Here is a 22,774-nt window from a genome sequence, read left to right as displayed (position 1 = left end):
ACATGCCAGTTGTCGCTTGTTTAATTCAGGTTTAGAAAAAATGTGAGCCATCCAGTAATGGAGCACATAAGGTGTATTTTTCATCATTTGACTTTGTACCATTGTAACAAAATAACAGTATCTTTCTAATCATCAGTCTCAGCTTCACTATAATAACAGTACAGCTATCTAAAGCTAGACTAAAATGGTACATTTGTTGTATTAGTACAAAGAGATGTGATTGTGTGAACATTCTATCAAGTTTATAAATTGCCTGGCTGGGCTGATGAGACAGTGGATTGCGCAGTCAGTTGGAACAGAGTAAATAGGCATTTTAAAGTCATAGATTTAGCCGGTGGTAGCTTGTGGAATATGCACCGGGTGGAATGCCGTTTTAACTAATCAACATTCAGGATTAGACCGACACGCTCTATAATGTGTGAATATTCTCCTGTATCTCCCAGCTGTGTGATTCATTACCTCAAGGTGTAATATAAGTGAACAACTTATGATTGTGATTGACCTTATCAAGACAATAAAGTTGTGGAAAAGAGACGACACGTTGTCTCCATGAGTCTTTACAAGGCTACAGTACAACAGAATAAGATTTACAGATGTTAACCTAACAAATGCACATTAAAGCTGACAAACTATTTCTCAGGTCAGTATCACTTGTCATTGATTGTTGTTGTAAACCAGTTGTCTCTTATCATGCACCTGTAGCTACTAGAGTAGATCTTCTCCAGGGTCTCAGGACAGTGTAAGTAATGTCTCAGTTGGTCATGCTTTTTTTGTTTTACTTCTTGCCTCTGGCAATCTCAGCTTACTGGAAGTGATTACTGGAAACTGTCTTGGACAAACACATCCATATATAATTGATTGTACAACATGAATGTGTTTTTATCTACTCTTTAGTCTAGGACAAACACATCCATATATAATTGATTGTACAACATGAATGTGTTTTTATCTACTCTTTAGTCTAGGACAAACACATCCATATATAATTGATTGTACAACATGAATGTGTTTTTATCTACTCTTTAGTCTAGGACAAACACATCCATATATAATTGATTGTACAACATGAATGTGTTTTTATTTACCCTTTAGTCTAGGAATTTCATCAAGTATTTTATACTGAAGCCACCAGACTATATCTATTAAAATGTCCCTGTGGTGTTCCTTGACATGTACTCCTGAACATTAAGGCAGGAATATTGACCTTCAATTATATGCAAGCAAACATTTGATATAATGTTTTGTTTAGGTCATAGGCTAATAATGGACAAACCCTTGCATGAGGGGCTGCCGAGTGGTGCAGCGGTCTAAGGCACTGCATCTCAGCGCTTGAGGGTCTAAGGCACTGCATCTCAGAGCTTGAGGCGGCACCCTGGTTCGATTCAAGGCTGTATCACAACCGGCAGTGATAGGGAGTCACATAAGGAGGCGCACAATTGGCCCAGCGTCGTCCGGGTTTGCCCTGTGGAGGCGATCATTGTAAATTAAAATGTGTTCTTAACTGACGTGTTACGTACGCCTCTTGGAGGCAACACCCTGCTACAACTCAAGTCCCCGTGGAGTGAAAGAGGTATGTGATTGTAGGTGCGGGTAAGGATGACAGAGACTATATCCTTTTACAGGGACTTTATTTCCATAACATGGTAATGTGGGTAAAAGGGGCTGGACGGAACCAAAGCAAAGAAAGTAAAAGTTTGAGTCCTCTCCTACCCACTACTTACCTAACCTTTCAGAACCTCCTGGCGCACCAACCAAAATACAGGGGGTAGTCCATCCAGGTCTTACCTAGTGTGCATAGACAGTAAATACTACAGGTTATGTATGCCCGCAGGGCTCTTGCCTAAACACTCCCAAGGCGACGACATCCCCCCACCCCCCTGGGAACAAATTAAACAGAATAATACAAACTTTGGGAACAATTTCAATAATCAAAAACAGTCCTGTTGGCATACACATACCTTAGAAGTAGCGGCTACCAAATAGTGTCAACAGAACTGTCACTGGGCAACAACCAACACAAGACAGCAAAGAAGCTCTCTCTTCCTGACAAATGAACACTGGCTTTTATCCAGCTGGAGAAGGAGTTGGTAAATAAAAACAGCTGTTTCCCCTGATGAGAGGGAGGGGGGAGGGTTCAGAGCTCCAATCATTGATGGGGCCGACCAATCAGCTGCTTAGAATCCAGGAAGCCATTTCCTGAAATACACAAACACATACAACCCCAAAAAACACAGAAACTGGGGAACTTGCCTCGTAAAAAAGAAATCAGATATGGGGATGTGCTACTGAAATCAACAAGTAGCGGGAAACAACGCAATCTCAGGATGCAAAAATAGAATGTTTATTGGTATGTGAATTTTTTAAAATCAAGTAAGGTTAAAATGCAATAGAATCAGATGAACAGTTTTCCACAATGCATTGGAAGGCCCTAGTTCTCTTCAAGTAGCCAAATAACAAAACTAAGCTACTTAATTCAAATCAAAATCAAATCAAATTTTATTAGTCACTTGCGCCAAATAAAACTGTGAAATGCTTACTTCCGAGCCCATTACCGGCAGTGCAGTTTAAAAAAATACTGATAAGAATAAGAGATTCTAAGAGATAAGAGATAACAAGTAATTAAAGAGGAGAACTGTCTATGACTAGGGTGGCTGGAGTCTTTGCCAATTTTCAGACACCGCCTGGTATAGAAGTCCTGTGATGTACTGGGCCGTTTGCACTACACTCCGTCGTGCCTTGCGGTCGGAGGCCAAGCAGTTGCCATACCAGGCAGTGATGCAACCAGTCAGGAGGCTCTCGATGGTGCAGCTGTAGAACTTTTTGAGGATCTTGAGGAATTTCAAAAGATTTCAAAATGTAGAACCAGGAACATATATAGCCCTTGGTTCACTCCAGACCTGACTGCCCTTAACCAACACAAAAACATCCTGTGGCGTACAACATTAGCATCGCATAGCCCCCGCGATATGTAACTTTTCAGGGAAGTTAGGAACCAATATACACAGGCAGTTAGGAAAGCAAAGGATAGCTTTTTCAAACAGAAATTTGCATCCTGTAGCTCTAACTCCAAAAAGATCTGGGACATTGTAAAGTCCATGGAGAATAAGAGCACCTCCTCCCAGCACCCTCTGCACTGAGGCTAGGAAACACTGTCACCACCGATAAATCCACGATAATTGAGAATTTTTCTACGGCTGGCCATGCTTTCCATCTGGCTACCCCCACCCCGGTCAATAGCCCTGCACCCCCCACAGCAACTTGCCCAAGCCTCCCCATTTCTCCATCACCCAAATCCAGATAGCTAATGTTCTGAAAGAGCGGCAAAATCGGGACCCCTACAAATCAGCTGGGCTAGACAATCTGGACCCTCTCTTTCTAAAATTATCCACCACAATTGTTGTAACCACTATTACTGGCCTGTTCAGCCTCTCTTTCGTATCGTCTGAGATCCCCACAGATTGGAAAGCTGCCGCAGTCATCCCACTCTTCAAAGGGGGAGACACTAAAGACCCAAACTGTTAAAGACCTGTATCTATCCTAGCCTGCCTTTCTAAGGTTTTTGAAATCCAAGTTAACAAACAGATCACCGAACATTTCAAATCCCACAGTAGCTTCCTATGCAATCTGGTTTCCGAGCTGGTCATTGGTGCACCTCGGCCACGCTCAAGGTCCTAAACAATATCATATTATTATTATGTTTGATGTCTTTACTTAAAATAATAAAGTAGTAGTCAAACGTGTTAATATTTCAGTAAAAACACAGATTAATGTGCTGTATCTGTGTTGTAATGATATGTTTTTAGAGGATTGTGGGTAATTAAACATTTTGAGAAAATGTCATGCAAAGATGGATATTACCACAAAAAAACAATGGCTTCAAAGGAATACAATAAATTGAGATGGAATGTGTCTTTCATTCATAGTCATTCATAGTCTGGGTTTAAATGAGACTGTTTGTAGGTTGATGGAAACAGGAAACAGAACTGTCTACAAGTTGCAATAAACGATAGGAGAATGGAATTATGAAACGCTAGCAATTATTGTAGTATTAGATGGATTAGAGATTTACCACGTAGGGCCAATGCATTTTTTTATTTAATTTCAATTTAATTTAACCTTTTTTTTTGAAATAGGCAAGTCATTTAAGAACAAATTCTTGTTTACATTGATTGCCTACCAAAAGGCAAAAGGCCTCCTGCGGGGACGGGGGATAAAAACATTCAAATATAAATACAGGACAAAACACACATCACGACAAGAGAGACAACACAACACTACATAAAGAGAGACCTAAAACAACAACATAGCAAGGCAGCAACACAACATGACAACACAGCATGGTGCAACACAACATGGTAGCAGCACAAAACATGGTACAAACATTTTTGGGAACAGAGAAAAGCACAAAGGGAAATAAGGTAAAGACCACAATACATCACCCAAAGCAGTCACAACTGTCATTAAGAGTGTCTGTGATAGTGTCTGAGTCTTTGAATGAAGAGATTTAGATACAACTGTCCAGTTTGTTGCAGCTCGTTCCAGTCGCTAGCTACAGTGAACTGAGAAGACGAGCGACCCAGGGATGTGTGTGCTTTTGGGACCTTTAACAGAATGTGATTGGCAGAACGGGTGTTGTATGTGGAGGATGAGGACTGCAGTAGATATCTCAGATAGGGGGGAGTGAGGCCTAAGAGGGTTACATAAATAAGCATCAACCAGTGGGCCTTGCGATGGGTATACAGAGATGACCAGTTTACAGAGGAGTATAGAGTGCAGTGATGTGTCCTATAAGGAGCATTGGTGGCAAATCTGATGGCCGAATGGTAAAGACCATCTAGCCACTCATTTAAACATGTCAAAGCAACAGTAAACATTTCAACAAGAGAAAAAAAACACTCTCCACTGGCGGGAGTTTTGAGAGCGGATCTGAAGAGTCTCGCCAATAATTCATTTTAACAACAAATTACAAATGCAAGCTTCATAAGCAAATTAGCATTTCAAGCAATTGTTACATACCAAAAGGCCAGTAGGCCTATGCTAGTAATCAAGTCCCCATTGCTGGTGATCTTGCAACGTAACAGTTCATATTCTTGATCACCAAGCCATTTTTGGAGCTGCATATTCATTTATTATGGCAATCCTCTCTCCCTGCAGTTTGACGTTTGCGCTGCACCTGATCCTATATCTGTACAGCATATCATCGATCTGTTCGCTAGCTCACCCCACATATGTTGATTGACAGTTTGCTTGTCCAATCAGAGTGCCGAGTGTCCGTTTCACTAGCTAATCTGTTGCAGGTTATTTTTGCAAGGACTAAGGACTAAGGCTACTGTCTCTCTCTGTGTGTAGAGTATCCCACGTAGACTCTATGACACAAAGTGAGGGACAAAACCTTACAAAACCTGGACAGATCATTTCAAGTCAAACACGAGTCTTGAGGCACCAAGTCCAAATCAAGTAATTTTATTTTCAATCAAGTGGAGTCTCAAGTCAACAAATGTGTGACTCAAATTAAACTCGAGTCCAAGTCATATGACTTAAGTTCACAACTCTGATGATTAATAATGTGAATGTGTTTGGAGTTCTCCAAAACAACTATATCATGAAGTATGGACACAGGCTACAGTTTGAGTGCAGCAACTCTAGACACGTTCTGAAGGGGGAATCAGAGGTTGTCTGCTCAACCTACTGGTCCTAGTGGAGTCACTCCTTTCCAATTTGTGACGATAAATTGTATTTGTATTGATTTAACACATTGGGAAAATAATGCAAAACAACCAAGTTATTTATTGTTTAAAGTAGATTTACAATTATCTCCAACTCACACACAAAATGAAGCAAAATAAAGCATTTCAGAAAGGGTAGGGAAGATTTCTGGACAGTTTGCTATTCTTGCTGGTTAATGAAAGCAGCTGGGTACATTTCATCACTAGTACTTTTATGACCTCACTCATGTCTTCCTAGAGCCCAAGGATTTCTGTGGACCACCTCCACATCTCATTAATGGAGACACGATGGGCCGTACCAGAGAGTGATACTGAAACACAGAATCATTGCATTATGACTGCAAGTCTTACTAAACCCTTAATAGACTTTCATCCTACAAGACGTGTCCTAGAGGGATCTGGATTGGAGAGATGACAAGCCTGAATTAGTTATATCTCTGAAACAACGTTTGCCTGATTCATATCCAATCACTCGCTCACATCCCTATGCTATGTCCATGCTCACTCCCATTCACAGATCATGGTGGATTGTTAGGATCAATTTCCTTTCAAAGCCCCCCTGTGATGTCTGACTAGCCAGTGGAGATAATAAGGGCCTAGGGATTGGAGTGAGGGAGAAAATTGGAACGGGGCCCAATTGTAATGCCACCTGATCTTGTATACATGGGGTCATGACTTTGCCTCTTTGCCATTATTGATCTCAGCTTACGGAAAGTGATGACTACTGTCGTGTTGGACAAACATGTAAATGAATAACCTCTGTCAATAGTTTGCTCCAATTATTTGCAGATTCATGGTTCCATGATTGTCCAACATTAAATAAAGTGCCTCTGGTTCATATTTACTAATCTACTCTTTAGTTCATTGTTGTCTGGGAATATTATCACCAGGTATTTTTTACAATATTGAAGCAGCCAGACAATATCTATAAAAAATATTCCTGTGGTGTTCTTTGCCATGTATTTCAACTACATCATCGTCACTGAGTGAATCTTGAACATTAAGGCAGGAATATTGACTTTCAATTCTCAAAATGCAAGAAAACGTTTAATGTTTTGTTTAGTTGGTAAGGTAATATGGGCTTAACCTCACTGGTAGATGAGACTAGCTCTAAACCTACAGTATATTTACTATAATATTGTAGATATGTATGTATATTATTTAGCTAAATCAATAATTGCAACACTAGTGGAAGAACAAGTATAGGATAATATAGTATAGTTTTACATGTTGTACCTTTTTGGGGGGGTTGACAGGACAAAAAGACACAAACCAACAGACATTCCACAAATACACATGCATCCTTCCACCTACTCCCCTCCACAGGATCTTGAGTACATACAGTGTCAAAGTAGTGATTTTAAGCTGTCAAGAGTTGTATTCCAAATGTCAATATTGTCTGATTTTGCATCATGCAGTTGAGAGATCGACAGTTCAAGTTGAGCTATGTCTATGAATGAGAAAATTGCTGACGTGGCAGACTGTGTGGGGCTTGCCATCATAAGGCAACCATTCTCTTGGCTGCTGTTAGGCCAGCAAGCCAAATTCTTCTTTGCTTGTATATTAGGTTCAGTCATCATTAAGCAGAGGCACATTGGAAAGACAATATTATAGTATATACAGTATAGTTCAACATACTACAAATGTTTTATTTAATTTAACCTTTATTTAGCCAGGTAGGCCAGTTGAGAACAAGTTCTCCTTTCCAACTGCGACCTGGCCAAGATAAAGCAAAGCAGTGCGACAAAAACAACAACACAGAGTTACACATAAAGAAACGTACAGTCAATAGCACAATAGAAAAATCTATGTACAGTGTATGCAAATGTAGAAGAGTAGGGAGGTAAGACAATAAATAGGCCACAGATGCTAAATAATTACAACTTAGCATTAACACTGGAGAGATAGATGTGCAGATGATGATGTGCAAGTAGAGATACTGGGGTGCAAAAGAGCAAGAGGATAAATAATATGGGGGCGAGGTAATTGGGTGTGCTATTTACAGATTGGCTGTGTATAGGTACAGTGATCGGTAAGCTGCTCTGACAGCTGATGCTTAAAGTTAGAGAGGGAGATATAAGACTCCAGCTTCAGTGATTATTGCAATTTGTTCCAGTCATTGGCAGCAGAATACTGGAAGGAAAGGCGGCCAAAGTAAGTGTTGGCTTTGGGGATGACCAGTGAAATATACCTGCTGGAGCGCGTGCTACTGGTGGGTGTTGCTATGGTGACCAATGAGCTGAGATAAGATGGGGCTTTACCTAGCAAAGACTTAGAGAAGACCTGGAGGCAGTGGGTTTGGCGATGAGTACGTAGTGAGGGCCAGCCAACGAGAGCATACAGGTCGCAGTGGTGGGTAGTATACAGGGCTTTGGTAACAAAACGGATGGCACTGTGAGAGACTACATCCAGTTTGCTGAGTAACACATTGTATCCTTTACACATGTCTAAACAATATTAGGTAACACATTGGTTCCTTCATATAGTACGTGATGACAGTCCATGGTGACATCTGCTTCATGGCCCACATGCCATCAGGCAACTCCAGTAGCTTTAATCCAGGGCTTGAGTTCAACGGTGGTGTAGCCGTATAAGAATAGCCTCCGGCAGAGGAACATCTGCATACAGTCTAGCCACACCCACCACTTCCTCCCGGCCTTTGACTGGGCCTTTCTGCTCTCTAGCTGCTTGTGGCTGGGGCCTCTTCCTGTCCTTCTTCTTGTTCTTCCTTGTTTCAGTGTTTCCAGAGTTCTGCTGGGAGACAGGTCATATTAACCAGGCTCAGTCACGACAGAAATGGTGTCGGACTCATAAACCTTAAGCACCAACTGTTTGGGCCTCTTGCAGAAGAATTGTACTCTTGAAAATACATAGTTGTGGTGTTACCAATGTAAAAAATGTATGGAAGGGACGTAGGGCAACATGCCATTGTTGGTAAAGGTGTCAAACAATTGTAATATAAGTGTTTAGAGACACACTAGTGCATTTTTTAGGGATATTGGGGGACATTGGAAGCTTCTTTTGAGAGGAAAGATCAGTCAACTAAGTGAATGGGCTGGGGGGCTGTGAAAAGTCTCAGGAGGGCAGTTCTTACACAGTATGAATTGTTGTGTATGGCACCTTTCAAATCGTTCTCATACACAATAACACAAAACCCCCTGTAAACCTCACCCTGCCCATTGACTTTGACAGATCATTCTTGCCAATAGAAGCTCTTGGATTTTTGGAGCCATGTTTTTGTATTGTGTTATGAGAATCTGCAGAGAGAAGAATGAGGTGGTTGTGTCATAACTGTTTTTGTTGTTGTTGTTTTTCAGTGTCCCTTGCTCTCTTTTTTGTCCAAAATGCTGCCGCTTTAGGGTATTTTTCAGCAGAGCACTGTGGAAGGACTCCAGATTACCTGAGTTTTACAAAGAGAAAAGGTAAAAAGAGAAATGAGTGATACTTCTTTGATGACATGGTCTGAAAGATACTCTGTGGTCCTCAGGCTACATCCAACCACCCGTAACCCCAAGCTCATTCCAGCTTGTTGTTTGGATCATTTTGATGTTTGTTATATATCGAACGAGCTTGGGGTTACAGGTGGTCATATAGAACGAGCTTGGGGTTACAGGTGGTCATATCGAACGAGCTTGGGGTTACAGGTGGTCATATCGAACGAGCTTGGAGTTACAGGTGGTCATATAGAACGAGCTTGGGGTTACAGGTGGTTGGATGTAGCCTGAAGACCAAAGAGTATCTTTCAGACCATATGGTTCTGACAATATCCTGTAGCAGAGTCAGGGTGACATTTCCCTTTAAGGCGTGACCAGGCCCTCTAGTGGCCTGGGCCTGTAATAGTAGGTTGTTTTCTCTTCAGCTGTGCTGCAATACTGCAGTAGTTAGCTATCCTGGCAGACACTGAGGTCCTTCTGCTGTTGAGAAATATCTTTATCTTTCTAGGGATTTATAGCGTTATATTTTTCATGCGGCGCATATATATACACACACGTGGCAAAAGAAATTAGGTTCTATTCAACCAAAAATGAAACCTTTTATAATACAAAGCAAAGGCTAAAGCAACACAATTGACCAATTCCTTGGAAATAATCAATTCTGCATTCTCTTCATTAGCCCGTTGCAAGGGGTGATGACACAGCAGTCCAATTACTGCATGTCCATGTGTGGGAGGGCACTTCCCCCACCCAGAGCCTTTTTCTATTGAGCCTTTTCACAAAAACTGTGTGATATTTTCGGTGATTCTACCGCAATAGATTTAAATCAATATTTTTGAGTATTACAGGATTTTGGATCAGTCCCCCACTCTTCAGTGCTCCCTGGGGGCTGGAACTCTGTAGACAAACATTAACTTTGGGATAGACACTGTTTATTTATGTTCTACTCCTTCCATTTTTACTGCATCTACCATTTGATCAACATGAAATCATCTCTGACTCTGCTGTGTCTGGTGGTATGGATGAATGTGGATGCTTCATCAGCTCAGACTGGTAAGGATGTGTTTTCAATCACTTTCTCACATGCTTGTAGTGCCCACATTGGGTTAGTATCCACCAATTGCTCTGTAAGACTGACTAGACTATACAAAGTGAGCAAACGTAACTGATGTGTTTGCTATGCTACTTTTATCAAATGCTGCACAACTAAATCAAATCCAACTTTAATTTGTCACATGCGGCAAATACCTTACCGTGAAATGCTTACTTACGAGCCCTTAACCAACAATGCAGAGTTATGTGCTAAATACATTTAAGGAAAAATAAGTAGATAAAAAAACAAAGAGGCTATAAACCAGGGGTACCAGTACTGAGTCAATGTGTAGGGGTACGGGGTAGTTGAGGTAAGATAATATTTACATGTACTGTCGGTAGGGGTAAAGTGACGATGATAATAAACAGAGTAGCAGCAGCGTACGTGAACAGTGGGAAGGAATGTGTGCGTGATGAAAATATGCATATGTCTGTGTCCGTGTGTGTTGGAGTGTCATTGTAGTATGTGTGAGTGTGTGGTTATATTCCAGTGAGTTTACATTGAGCCTGTGCAAGAGAGTCAGTGCAAAAAAATACGTTTAAATAATAATAAAATAAGGGCTCAATACAAATAGTCTTAGTAGCCATTTCATTAACTGTTCAGTGGTCTTATGGCTTGGGGGTAGAAGCTGTTAAAGGAGCCTTTTGGTCCTAGACTTGTCGCTCCGGTACCGCTTGCCGTGCGGTAGCAGAGAGAACAGTCTTTGACTTGGTTGGCAGGAGTCATTGACAATTTTTAGGGCCTTCCTCTGACACCGCCTGGTATAGAGGTCCTGGATGTCAGGGAGCTAAGCCCCAGTGATGTAGTAGGCCATACGTACTACCCTCTGTAGCAACTTGCGTGCGGATGCCTAGTAGTTGCCATACCAAGTGGTGATGAAACCGGTCAGGATGCTCTCGATGGAGCTGCTGTTTAACGTTTTTAAGGATCTGATGCCCCATGCCAAATCTTTTCAGCCTCCAGAGCCCTACTCACAACTTTTTTTTGTATGTTTGGACCATGATAGGTCCTTAGAGGTGTGGACGCCAAGGAACTTGAAGCGCTCGACCTCCACTCCAGTCCCATGGATGTGAATGGGACGTGCTCAGCACTCCTTTTCCTGTAGTTCACAATAAGCGTGTTTGTCTTGCTCACATTGAGGTAGAGGTTGTTGTCCTGGCACCACACTGCCAGGTCTCTGACCTCCTTCCAATAGGCTGTCTCATCATCGTCGGTGATCAGGCCTACCACCATGTGTCGTCGGCATACTTAATGATGGTGTTGGAGTTGTGTGTGGCCACAGTCTTGGGTGAATAGGCAGTACATGAGGGGACTAAGCACGCACCCCTGAGGGGGCCCCGTGTTGAGGGTCAGTGTGGCAGATGTGTTATTGCCTACCCTTACAACCTGGGGGCGAACCATCAGGAAGTCCAGGACCCAATCGCACAGGGAGGGTTGAGACCCAGGGCCTTGAGCCTAATGATGAGCTTGGAGGGTACTATGGTGTTGAATGCTGAGCTGTAGTCAATGAACAGCATTCTTACATAGGTATTCCTCTTGTTCAGATGGGATAGGGCAGTGTGATGGTGATTGCATCTTCTGTGGACCTATTGGGGTGGTAAGGTGACAGGTAAGGTGGATGTGATATGATCCTTGACTAGTCTCTCAAAGCACTTCATGATGACAGAAGTAAGTGCTACGGGGGATAGTCATTTAGTTCAGTTACCTTTGCCTTCTTGGGTACAGGATCAATAGTGGCCATCTTGAAGCATGTTGGGACAGCAGACTGGGATAGGGAGAGATTGAATATGTCCGTAAATACATCAGCCAGCTGGTCAGCGCATGATCTGAGGACGCGGCTAGGGATGCCGTCTGGGCTGGCAGCCTTGCGAGGGATAACACGTTTAAATGTCCTTGGGAGTAGGCAGCATTGGTGGCACTGTGTTATCCTCTGTCATGACGCTGGCCTGGAGGTAGGTTTATGACAGTCATAAATACCTCTCCCCCCTTTTTCCTCTCTACCCTACTGATGGGACTATTGAAAATCCCTTGGTTAACATAGAGATTCTGGGAACATCAGAAGGTGGGGGGAAAGGAACCATATTTTGGTAATCCGACCAGTTGAACATATGCGTTGGTACTTAATGAATATGATGTCAGTTCAGATGTCATCTGAGACATTCTCATCAATGATAGGAAGACAAACTCTACAGTGGAAAGTCATATTCATTAAGTACCAACGCATATGTTCAACATTATAGTTATCAGATTCACATGGAATTGTTGTGCAACTCAAATGTTTAAATATACAATTATTGGTGAAGAGATGAAATGTAATTTTAGCTTCCAAATGAGAGATTTGGGTTTTCATAAAGTTAGGGCTCTGCTCAATAAGTGGCCCGCCCCTGTGAAGAGACATGGGCTGTAGACTGTGAAACACACCTTTCTCCCTCCACGAAAATGTAACCTCCTGTTCCAGGTACATTAGGATGACGATCCAATGTCAGAAGGGTTCAGATAATAACTACAGAACGAAGCCAACCTCAGCCGTCTGGGCTGGCAGCCTTGCGAGGGATAACACGTTTAAATGTCCTTGGGAGTAGGCAGCATTGGTGGCACTGTGTTATCCTCTGTCATGACGCTGGCCTGGAGGTAGGTTTATGACAGTCATAAATACCTCTCCCCCCTTTTTCCTCTCTACCCTACTGATGGGACTATTGAAAATCCCTTGGTTAACATAGAGATTCTGGGAACATCAGAAGGTGGGGGGAAAGGAACCATATTTTGGTAATCCGACCAGTTGAACATATGCGTTGGTACTTAATGAATATGATGTCAGTTCAGATGTCATCTGAGACATTCTCATCAATGATAGGAAGACAAACTCTACAGTGGAAAGTCATATTCATTAAGTACCAACGCATATGTTCAACATTATAGTTATCAGATTCACATGGAATTGTTGTGCAACTCAAATGTTTAAATATACAATTATTGGTGAAGAGATGAAATGTAATTTTAGCTTCCAAATGAGAGATTTGGGTTTTCATAAAGTTAGGGCTCTGCTCAATAAGTGGCCCGCCCCTGTGAAGAGACATGGGCTGTAGACTGTGAAACACACCTTTCTCCCTCCACGAAAATGTAACCTCCTGTTCCAGGTACATTAGGATGACGATCCAATGTCAGAAGGGTTCAGATAATAACTACAGAACGAAGCCAACCTCAGCGTGAGCTTTGATTGCGAATGGTATGAACTTTTAACTCTTATTCACGACAGAAGTGACACCTCCTAGCCATTGATTTCGCAACAGCAGCTGCAAACGTGGGCTAGGAAAGAACAGACAGAGTATCCCGTCTACCACACAACAACATTACTACAACGTATCCAATTTATTACCAGAGACATTCTTCAAAGGACAAAGGACTCTGTTGGGAAACACGGCCTTCCATCCACCACCAACCTACCGAAGCGCAGATCAGAGTAAATATTTACTGCATTTTCCTTTTCCAAATGGGCGGTAATTTAAAATGCATAAGATTCTGTATTCACGATAGAGTAGCTGCCTACGGCCTGATAGAGACATCACTTCTCCCTTTGTTCTTCAGTCTTCCCTCTCTTTCACTCAAACCCAGCCCCCTTTCCTTTGGGCAACCAGCTGTCATATATGTTCCGTCCACTAGGGACGTTTTCCTTTATGACATAATTTATAATCAAGGTATGATTCATTCGGTGTATGTGTAATTCTGTGTGATTAGTTAGGTATTTAGTAAATACATAATTAAACCCAATTTTGTATTGCTGATTCAACTTGTTAGCCAGGGTTTGTGAAGATAACCAAGAATTTACAACTTTCAGATGAGACTGAAATAAGGTGACGATTAATATTGACTGCTATTGATGTAAAATATTACTAGGTCTTTAAGAGTTTATTCGGAAGATATTGGCTCTATAAATATTATTTTGTGGTGCCCCGACTTTCTAGTTAATTACATTTACATGATTAGCTCAATCAGGTAATACTAATTACAGAGAAAGGATTTTATAGAATAGCATGTCATATCACTTAATCCGGCATAACCAAAGACACGACACCTCAAAGCGGAGAAAGACGGTGTTTAGTTTGTCTGGAAGCAAGACGTGGGTGTCTGTGAAGTGGCTGGTTTTCTTTTTGTAGTCCGTGATTTTCTGTAGACCCAGCCACATACGTCTCGTGTCTGAGCCATTGAATTGCTGTCATGCTGAAACAGGAAAGGGCCTTCCCCAAACTGTTGCCACAAAGATGGAAGCACAGAAACGTCTAGAATGTAATCATTATCCACCAAACTTTAAAGTTGCCACTATGATTGGGGCATGTAGAGTTATCCTGGCATCCGCCAAACCTAGATGCGTCCATCAGACTACCAGATGGAGAAACGTGATTCATGACTCCAGAGAACGCATTTCCACTGCTCCAGAGTTCAATGGCGGTACATGGTAATCTTAGGCTTGTGTGCGGCTGCTCGGCAAAGGAAACACATTTCATGAAACTCCCGACGAACAGTTATTGTGCAGATGTTGCATCCAGAGGCAGTTTGTAACACGGTACTGAGTGTTGCAACCTAGCACTTCAGCACTCAGCAGTCCCGCTCTGAGAGCTTGTGTGGCCTACCACTTTGTAGATGACCCGTTGTTGCTCCTAGACATTTCCACTTCTCAATAAGAGCACTTACAATTGACCGGGGCAGCTCTAGCAGGGCAGAAATTTTACAAACTGACTAGTTGGAAAGGTGGTATCCTATGATGGTGCCATGTTAAAAGTCACTGAGCTTTTCAGTAAGGCCTATTTTTGTCTATGGAGATTGCATGGCTATGTGGTCGATTTTATACACCTATCAACAGGTGTTGCTGAAATAGCCAAATCTACCAATTTGAAGCGGTGTCCACATACTTTTGTATATATAGTGTAATACAAACTGGGTCAGGGAGAGCTTGAAAATGTCAATGAAGACACTTGCCAGCTGGTCAGCTCTTGCTCTGAGTACGCGTCCTGGTAATCCGTCTGAATGTTAACCTGTTTAAAGGTCTTAAGTCACGTCGGCAAAGGAGGGAGCGCGATCACACACTCATCCAGAACAGCTGGTGCGCTCATGCATTATTCAGTGTTGCTTGCCTCAAATTGAACACACAAGTCATTTAACTCATTTAACTTAAGTCACTGGGCAGCTCACGGTTGGGTTTCTCTCTTTTGGGATAGGGGGCAACATTTGCACTTTTGGATGAATAGCGTGCCCAGAGTGAACTGCCTCCTACTCTGGCCCAGATGCTAATATATGCATATTATTATTAGTATTGGATAGAAAACACTCTGAAGTTTCTAAAACTGTTTGAATGATGTCTGTGAGTATAACAGAATCAAATCAATTTTATTTATATAGCCCTTCGTACATCAGCTGAAATCTCAAAGTGCTGTACAGAAACCCAGCCTAAAACCCGAAACAGCAAGCAATGCAGGTGTAGAAGCACAGTGGCTAGGAAAAACTCCCTAGAAAGGTCAAAACCTAGGAAGAAACCTAGAGAGGTACCATGCTATGAGGGGTGGCCAGTCTTCTTCTGGCTGTGCCGGGTGGAGATTATAACAGAACATGGCCAAGATGTTCAAATGTTCATAAATGACCAGCATGGTCAAATAATAATAATCACAGGCAGAACAGTTGAAACTGGAGTAGCAGCACGGCCAGGTGGACTGGGGACAGCAAGGAGTCATCATGCCAGGTAGTCCTGAGGCATGGTCCTAGGGCTCAGGTCCTCCGAGATAGAGAAGGAAAGAGAGAAGAGAGAATTAGAGAGAGCATACTTAAATTCACACAGGACACCGGATAAGGAGAAGTACTCCAGGTATAACAAGCCCCCCGACACATAAACTACTGCAGCATAAATACTGGAGGCTGAGACAGAAGGGGTCAGGAGACACTGTGGCCCTATCCGATGATACCCCCGGACAGGGCCAAACAGGAAGGATATAATCTTTGCCAAAGCACAGCCCCCACACCACTAGAGGGATATCTTCAACCACCAACTTACCATCCTGAGACAAGGCCGAGTATAGCCCACAAAGTTCTCCACCGCGGCACAACCCAAGCGGGGGCACCAACCCAGACAGGAAGATCACATCAATGACTCAACCCACTCAAGTGACGCACCCCTCCTAGGGACGGCATGAAAGAGCACCAGTAAGCCAGTGACTCAGCCCCTGTAATAGGGTTAGAGGCAGAGAATCCCAGTGGAAAGAGGGGAACCGGCCAGGCAGAGACAGCAAGGGCGGTTCGTTGCTCCAGAGCCTTTCCGTTCACCTTCACACTCCTGGGCCAGACTACACTCAATCATATGACCCACTGAAGAGATGAGTCTTCAGTAAAGACTTCAAGGTTGAGACCGAGTTTGCGTCTCTCACATGGGTAGGCAGACCATTCCATAAAAATGGAGCTCTATAGGAGAAAGCCCTGCCTCCAGCTGTTTGCTTAGAAATTCTAGGGACAATTAGGAGGCCTGCGTCTTGTGACCGTAGCGTACGTGTAGGTATGTACGGCAGGACCAAATCAGAGAGATAGGTAGGAGCAAGCCCATGTAATGCAGAACTCATATGGCAGGCAAAAACCTGAGAGAAATCCAACCAGGAAGTGGCACATCAGCTTTTCAAAGCTTTGCCTACCGAATACACAGTGGGATATGGATAAAGTTGCTCTTCCTACGGCTTTCACTAGAATACAGCCGTCTTTAGAAACTTGAATGAGGATTCCTATACAAAAAAGGGGCTCATGAGACCTGTTTGAGTCAGTGGTCTGGCAGAGTGTCTCAGGCTCGTGACGCGCGCTCCCGACAGAGTTACCTCTCGTTCCAGTGCTTTTCTTCAGACCTAGGAATTCTCCGGTTGGAACCTTATTGATGTTTTATGTTAAAAACATCCTAAAGATTGATTCCATACATCGTTTTACATGTTTCTAAAGGACTGTAACGGAACTTTTCAAGTTTTTGTCTGGACGAAGTGCCTGCGCCTCATGAAGATGGATTACTGGGCTGAACACGCTAACAACAAGTGGCTATTTGGACATAAATTATGGACTTTATGGAACAAATCAGTCATTTGTCATCGAACTGGGATTCCTGGGAGTGCCTTCTGATGATCATCAAAGGTAAGTGAATATTTATGGTGTTATTTCTGACTTCTGTTGACTCCAAAATGACAGATATTTCTCTGGCTAGATTGGGCTCTGAGCGTCGTTCTCAGATTATGCTTTTTCCGTAAAGTTTTAAAAAATTCTGACACAGCGGTTGCATTAAGTCTCTGGGCAGCTCACGGCTGGGTTTCTCTCTCTAATCCGAGATAGTTTGCAAGCCCCTGCTATATCCAACGAGCGTCAGAGCCGGTGTAGTGAGATTCAATCTTAGTCCTGTATTGATGCTTTGCCTGTATGATTGTTGGGCCACGGTGGAGGCCTTTGGCAAAGGCTCGCATAGTCTGGTAAACAGAGCACATTGTCAATTGCTTGTTGGTTCAGGGATATTAAAAAGGATCACACTGTCTGAAGGGATGATGGGTACTGAGAGGTGTAGGGCAACCCAGCCCCCGAAGCCTCTTATCAACACTATGCAAAAGGCTTTACTGTCTTCTCAGGAATTCAGCATTCTCTGTGTTGATATCTCATGCCCCTATCTGGCTCACCTCTGAGAAGCAGAGGTTCTGTTGTCATTACATCATCTAGGTCTGATATTTCAGGGTTAATTTCACATTAATACTATTGGTCAACAACTCAAATAATTCAGATGTTATGAAGGGTGCTAGATTCATTGTCCCTTTTTTTTTGCTCCTGACCTGTGCTGGTGAGATACACCCTCGCTCTTTCTTTCTCATGATCTAGTGGTCATGGCACAAGCCATGGTCTCTCTGATCATGCCGAGAATAATACCTTGTAATGTCAATATTGCCTTCTAACTTAAGATTTATGCCTTGTATGTTAATTTATTCATTTCGCAACGTAATTAAATACTTGCCTTTTGATAGATAATTCTCAGACCTTTCTTTTTTTTATTAAAAACAAAACAATATGTTTTAAGTGAGAATAGGCATTGGTCTGAAGTCGAAAAATAAAGGAAATTAATATGAGCACAACAATGCTTATTCCACCCATGCTCTACCAAGTTTTTCCAGCACACAACCTTGACCTATTACAGTAGCTTTGTTGGTAATGTACTTCAAACTATGTGTAGGTAAGCTGCTTAGGATTCAAACCTTCTCAAACAGCCTAATTCATACTCAACTATATATTGACATTTGAAGTCAGCAGGGTAACTCATCTCTTTATCTTGAAGCACACTACTAACATAATGTGTTTCTATCATTTTTTGTCTCCAAAATGCAGAAGTGAAATGTAATTTATCATTGCCACCAACAAGAGGAACAAGTTACACACCTGCTGACAGAAATCTGTTCTTGCCTGATGAACGTGTAACGGTGACCTGTGCCTCAGGATTCTGGAACTCTATCTCACGTCAGACTGAAAATACAATGACATGCAAAGAGGACGGAAAGTGGTCACCTTCCACAACAGATTGTGAACGTATGTTCATACTGGAGAGTATATTGAGAGTGTATTGGGGTATACACAGGTGAATCACTGTGTATTACTGTACAGGTTTGATTCATGCTGACACTAAACATCTCTATCATTGTAGGGATAACATGTGGTGATCCACGTGACCCTCTTGTGAGTTCTCCCTACTACTGGCAGCGGGGTCAATTTAGAGGAACTCAGCGTTACAACTGTAGAACCGGATTTAAAACCACAAATGCCCGGGGTGTTGCCACATGCACAAGTGATGGCTCCTGGACTCCAGAACCACTCTGTGAAGGTGCAGTTTTTTGAAGGAAGCCATCTTTGAATATCACTGTGGTTTGATTACCTTGTGCTCCGATGTTAGTTTGGACTGCATCAGAATGACATTGTTTGTCTTTCAGAGATTACATGTGACAAGCCAGATATCCTAAATGCTGTGATTAAAGACCCGAAAACAAGATACAAAATCAATGATCTGCTCACTTATGAGTGTAAGATGAATTATGAACTATTGGACAGTACTACCAGACCTACTGCTACCTGTACTACAAATGGCTGGACCAAGACACTTGGCTGTAAAGGTAGGATGACATTTACATTTCAATCATCTAAAACTCTGAGAATAAGAGACAAGACACTGATCCAGAAGGTTTAAAGTTTACTGGAAATATCAAGCATCCGATTTTAGCCTGTTGTTTTATTCCCTATTTGAGGATTTGGTTTGGAATTGCTAATGGTATGAACGTTCACTCACTTTGCTTCCATTTGGTTTTCCAGATATTGCTCTGTTCAGTGCTTTTATCAAACTGACAGCTTGGCCAAAATCTAATGATATGGTAATGCTTTGTCACTGTGTATTAATGTACAGCAGGCGTGGAAAGAGTACTGTAAATTCCTACTCAAGTAGAAGTACTGTTACTTTAATGAAATTGTAATCAAGTAGAAGTAAAAGTACTGGTGTAAAATACTACAAGTAAAAGTAGCACATTTAAAAAGTACTCAGAGTAAAAGTTACAAGTTACTTCTAAAATAATTTGCTATTTCAATTATGATGGTTCTTTTCTTCTCCTTTTACAAGAATGGAAGTTCATGTGAAAAGGGAGAAGCAATTGAATGCAAGCTTCACAAACAAATAATTTATCTATATACGTAATATTGTTTACATGTGATGCTTGACAGGCTAAATGTTCCATAAAACACCAGAAAATAACCAACAAGATAAGATCCAGCACAGCTGATTTTAATATTAAATCTTCACATATACAAATGTTGTGGATCTACCTATTGAACACTTAACTCACTTCACTTCTCTCTGAATTTGCCTTTCAGTGTCAGTAGGAGCTGATTTTCTAAGTTAATCGAGTCTATCCTGGCTCGCTTTGCAGTGAAGAGTAGTAAAAAGACGCTCACAGGCGGCAGATGCAGGCAGGCATGTGTTGAGTTTGAGGGACAACTTCTTTATGTACGGAAACAAATGAAGTAAATCAATTTTGTCCGATGGACTAGCAAGATACCCATCCAGCTCCCCTGTACCAGCTCCCCTGTACCTTCTGACCGTTTGGTTGTCAATGATGAGAAGAAATCCTCTTCATCAGATGAATGCTGCCTTAGTGGCTCAGTCTCATCCTGTGTGATTGTGTCAAGATGATTCTTCAGGTACGCCAAACCTGTACATTAGAAACACAACATTCACATATTCAGTGTTTCAGCAAACTCTGTTGTATGTGGACGGCAACACAATCATATTATTGGCATTGCAATAGGTCTAACACAGACTTCCACACTTGTTATTCTCAGATACTGAGATGTATTTGAAAAAATCAATTCAGATGTAACAAATGCTCTAATGTTGAGGTGAGTACATGTCTGGCTGTACCCAAACATAGTTATATGCTCAGGTTATTGTTCAGCACCTGTAATCAAACTTAAATAAAAGAAAACATAACAAAAAACAATTAAAGACCAAAAGATATCATATGGACAATGAGGTTCAAACCTTTTGGAGTAAATAAATCATACAGGCGGTGATGACATAGGCTTTGTCAGTCCAAGACGTACAGCAGCAATAAGCTGTGGCTCCTCCATCATTTCTCCAAAGCGCTTTTGGAGACCGTTCTGAATGGCTCTGATAAGTGGAAGGCACATTTGGCAAGATGCTTCCAGCCTTTAAAGTTTTGTATTTAGTAAGAAGATCACTGGCAGCAGCCACCCCATATGCCTGTTGGTCTCAGACTGTAGAATGTTCAAAGCTGAGACCAAGCTGAGGCTTCATCACTTTGCAGTACTCATTCAAGATAGACATTTTTGCCGGGCTCAGCCTGAAAAATAAGGTAAGGTAAACGTAATACCTCTTAGAATTCTAACATTTAATGGACAATAAATATTACTGTAATAGGAAAACATTACATTCAAAGAATTGCTACTCACATTTTCACTTTTAATTCACACATTTCTTATGGCATCCTCCCCCTTCTCTTGTATGATACCTGTGATCCTCTCCACAGCCAGGTAAGATGAGTTCCAGCGTGTTTGATTTGGACGGATCAACTGCAGTTTGCACTCAGTCTCTACAACTGCAGCAGCTAAATTTGACCGCTCCGTTTCATTCCACATGGCTTGGCATTTGGCAAAAGACCACCAGGACAACTTTTTGTAGCTATCACTATTTGTTTCTGCCAATGCAGAATCTGTTGTTGCAATGAGGTTCAGCAGGTGACATGCACACTGTTGATGCCGAGGGAGTTGATATTCTAGGCCACTGTCATTTTTGGTATTCAACCTGCTCTGCTGGCTCTTCAGCATCTGAGTGCCGGTCTGCTGACTCGACTGCTTCGACCTGCTCACCAAAAACATTGAATGCCTTGATGAAGCTTGATCCACTGTCTGTTGTGGTTCCTTGGTTTGTTTGTTTGTGGTTGCAGAGGTAAGCATATTGTAGTTTGTCATCTTTAAATGGATGTTTCCTCTGTGGACAAAATTACTGCATCAATATGGGCAAAATGTATATAGCCTGACCAGTTTGGTTTAATACAAATGAACTTAAACCAGCACATAAAGTGTTATCTAAGAATTTGGGCAATGACAACATTTTTGTTTTGGCTCTGTAGTCCAGCACATTGGCTTTTAAAAGATTCAATGACAATGGGGTTAAAGTGCAGACTGTCAACTATTAGAAGGTGTTTTTATTCATATCAAATGAACCATTTATAAATTACAGCATGTTTTGAAAAATGTCACTCAGTCCAAAGGATGTTGGGGAATATCGTTATTTTCCCCAGTTATAAGAACTAGAGTATTACCAAACATGATTTGGGGCTATTATTCGAAACTCAGGATCCAACAAGATATGGCTTGGTGACATAATAAGCAAGCAAAACAAAGATAATGCACGTGCCTAAATATCCCAGGTCTCAAAATTATTTATTTTATCTTCACAAGTTCATTAATTTCACTTTTAGCTATCCCCAACAACTTACATTATGGGGATGACTAACTACTAGCCACCGTAACGTCAATGCGGTAGTAACCCGCACTACAGCTTACAGTTCCTTCTGCTGTGTATAAAGACGTTGGTCAGGGTTAACTTCTAACTAGCTAGCAACAGGATGAGCTAGCTAACGTCAGCTTTATGCTACAGATGGAATGCAACTGGCTAGTAGTAACACTTTGTTAGCTACATTACATAGCCTACACAGCAAACGCCATTTGTGGCGATAAAATATATTTCTAACTTTACTTTTCGTACCATTACATGTTTCCTCAAGTTTGACGCAGAGTTTTTGTAGTCAGCCACCTTCCACCAACTTTGGTAAGCAGAGCTTACATTCCATAGTTACACTGTCTCCTCTTCTCTGCTTGAAGCTGAAGTGTTCTTTGAGATGCAGCCAGGGATTTCCTTCCTCGTGGTCTTCAGAAGACCCGGTCACTGGCTCTGTCTCTGTGTGTCTGTA

General features: G+C 41.9%; 1 protein-coding gene and 1 long non-coding RNA gene across 7 annotated transcripts in view; one reads left to right on the top strand and one right to left on the bottom strand.

Annotated features, from left to right (window-relative positions):
• Positions 1–8: 8 nt before the first annotated feature.
• Positions 9–2,057, bottom strand: LOC118964686. Its single transcript, XR_005051893.1, has 3 exons — positions 1,959–2,057; positions 1,722–1,785; positions 9–1,462 (listed from the first exon to the last, which is right to left on the bottom strand). It is a non-coding gene; the product is annotated as an uncharacterized LOC118964686 (long non-coding RNA).
• A 7,962-nt stretch (positions 2,058–10,019) lies between these two features.
• LOC110524787 (complement factor H) overlaps positions 10,020–22,774 on the top strand; it is an 83,609-nt gene continuing 70,854 nt past the window's right edge. Inside the window, exons 1-4 of one of the 6 annotated variants that reach the window (XM_036978751.1) lie at positions 10,020–10,213; positions 18,630–18,827; positions 18,943–19,119; positions 19,226–19,405. In XM_036978751.1, the coding sequence (XP_036834646.1) occupies positions 10,099–10,213; positions 18,630–18,827; positions 18,943–19,119; positions 19,226–19,405 (670 nt within the window). In that variant the 5' untranslated portion in view covers positions 10,020–10,098. The remainder of the gene's footprint in view (positions 10,214–18,629; positions 18,828–18,942; positions 19,120–19,225; positions 19,406–22,774) is intronic. The other 5 variants (XM_036978753.1, XM_036978749.1, XM_036978750.1 and 2 more) reach the window with 5 other exon arrangements.

The sequence above is a fragment of the Oncorhynchus mykiss genome, chromosome 5 (assembly GCF_013265735.2).
Source record: "Oncorhynchus mykiss isolate Arlee chromosome 5, USDA_OmykA_1.1, whole genome shotgun sequence".
Lineage (NCBI taxonomy): Eukaryota > Metazoa > Chordata > Actinopteri > Salmoniformes > Salmonidae > Oncorhynchus > Oncorhynchus mykiss.
This window is presented reverse-complemented; position numbering and strand designations above follow the sequence as displayed.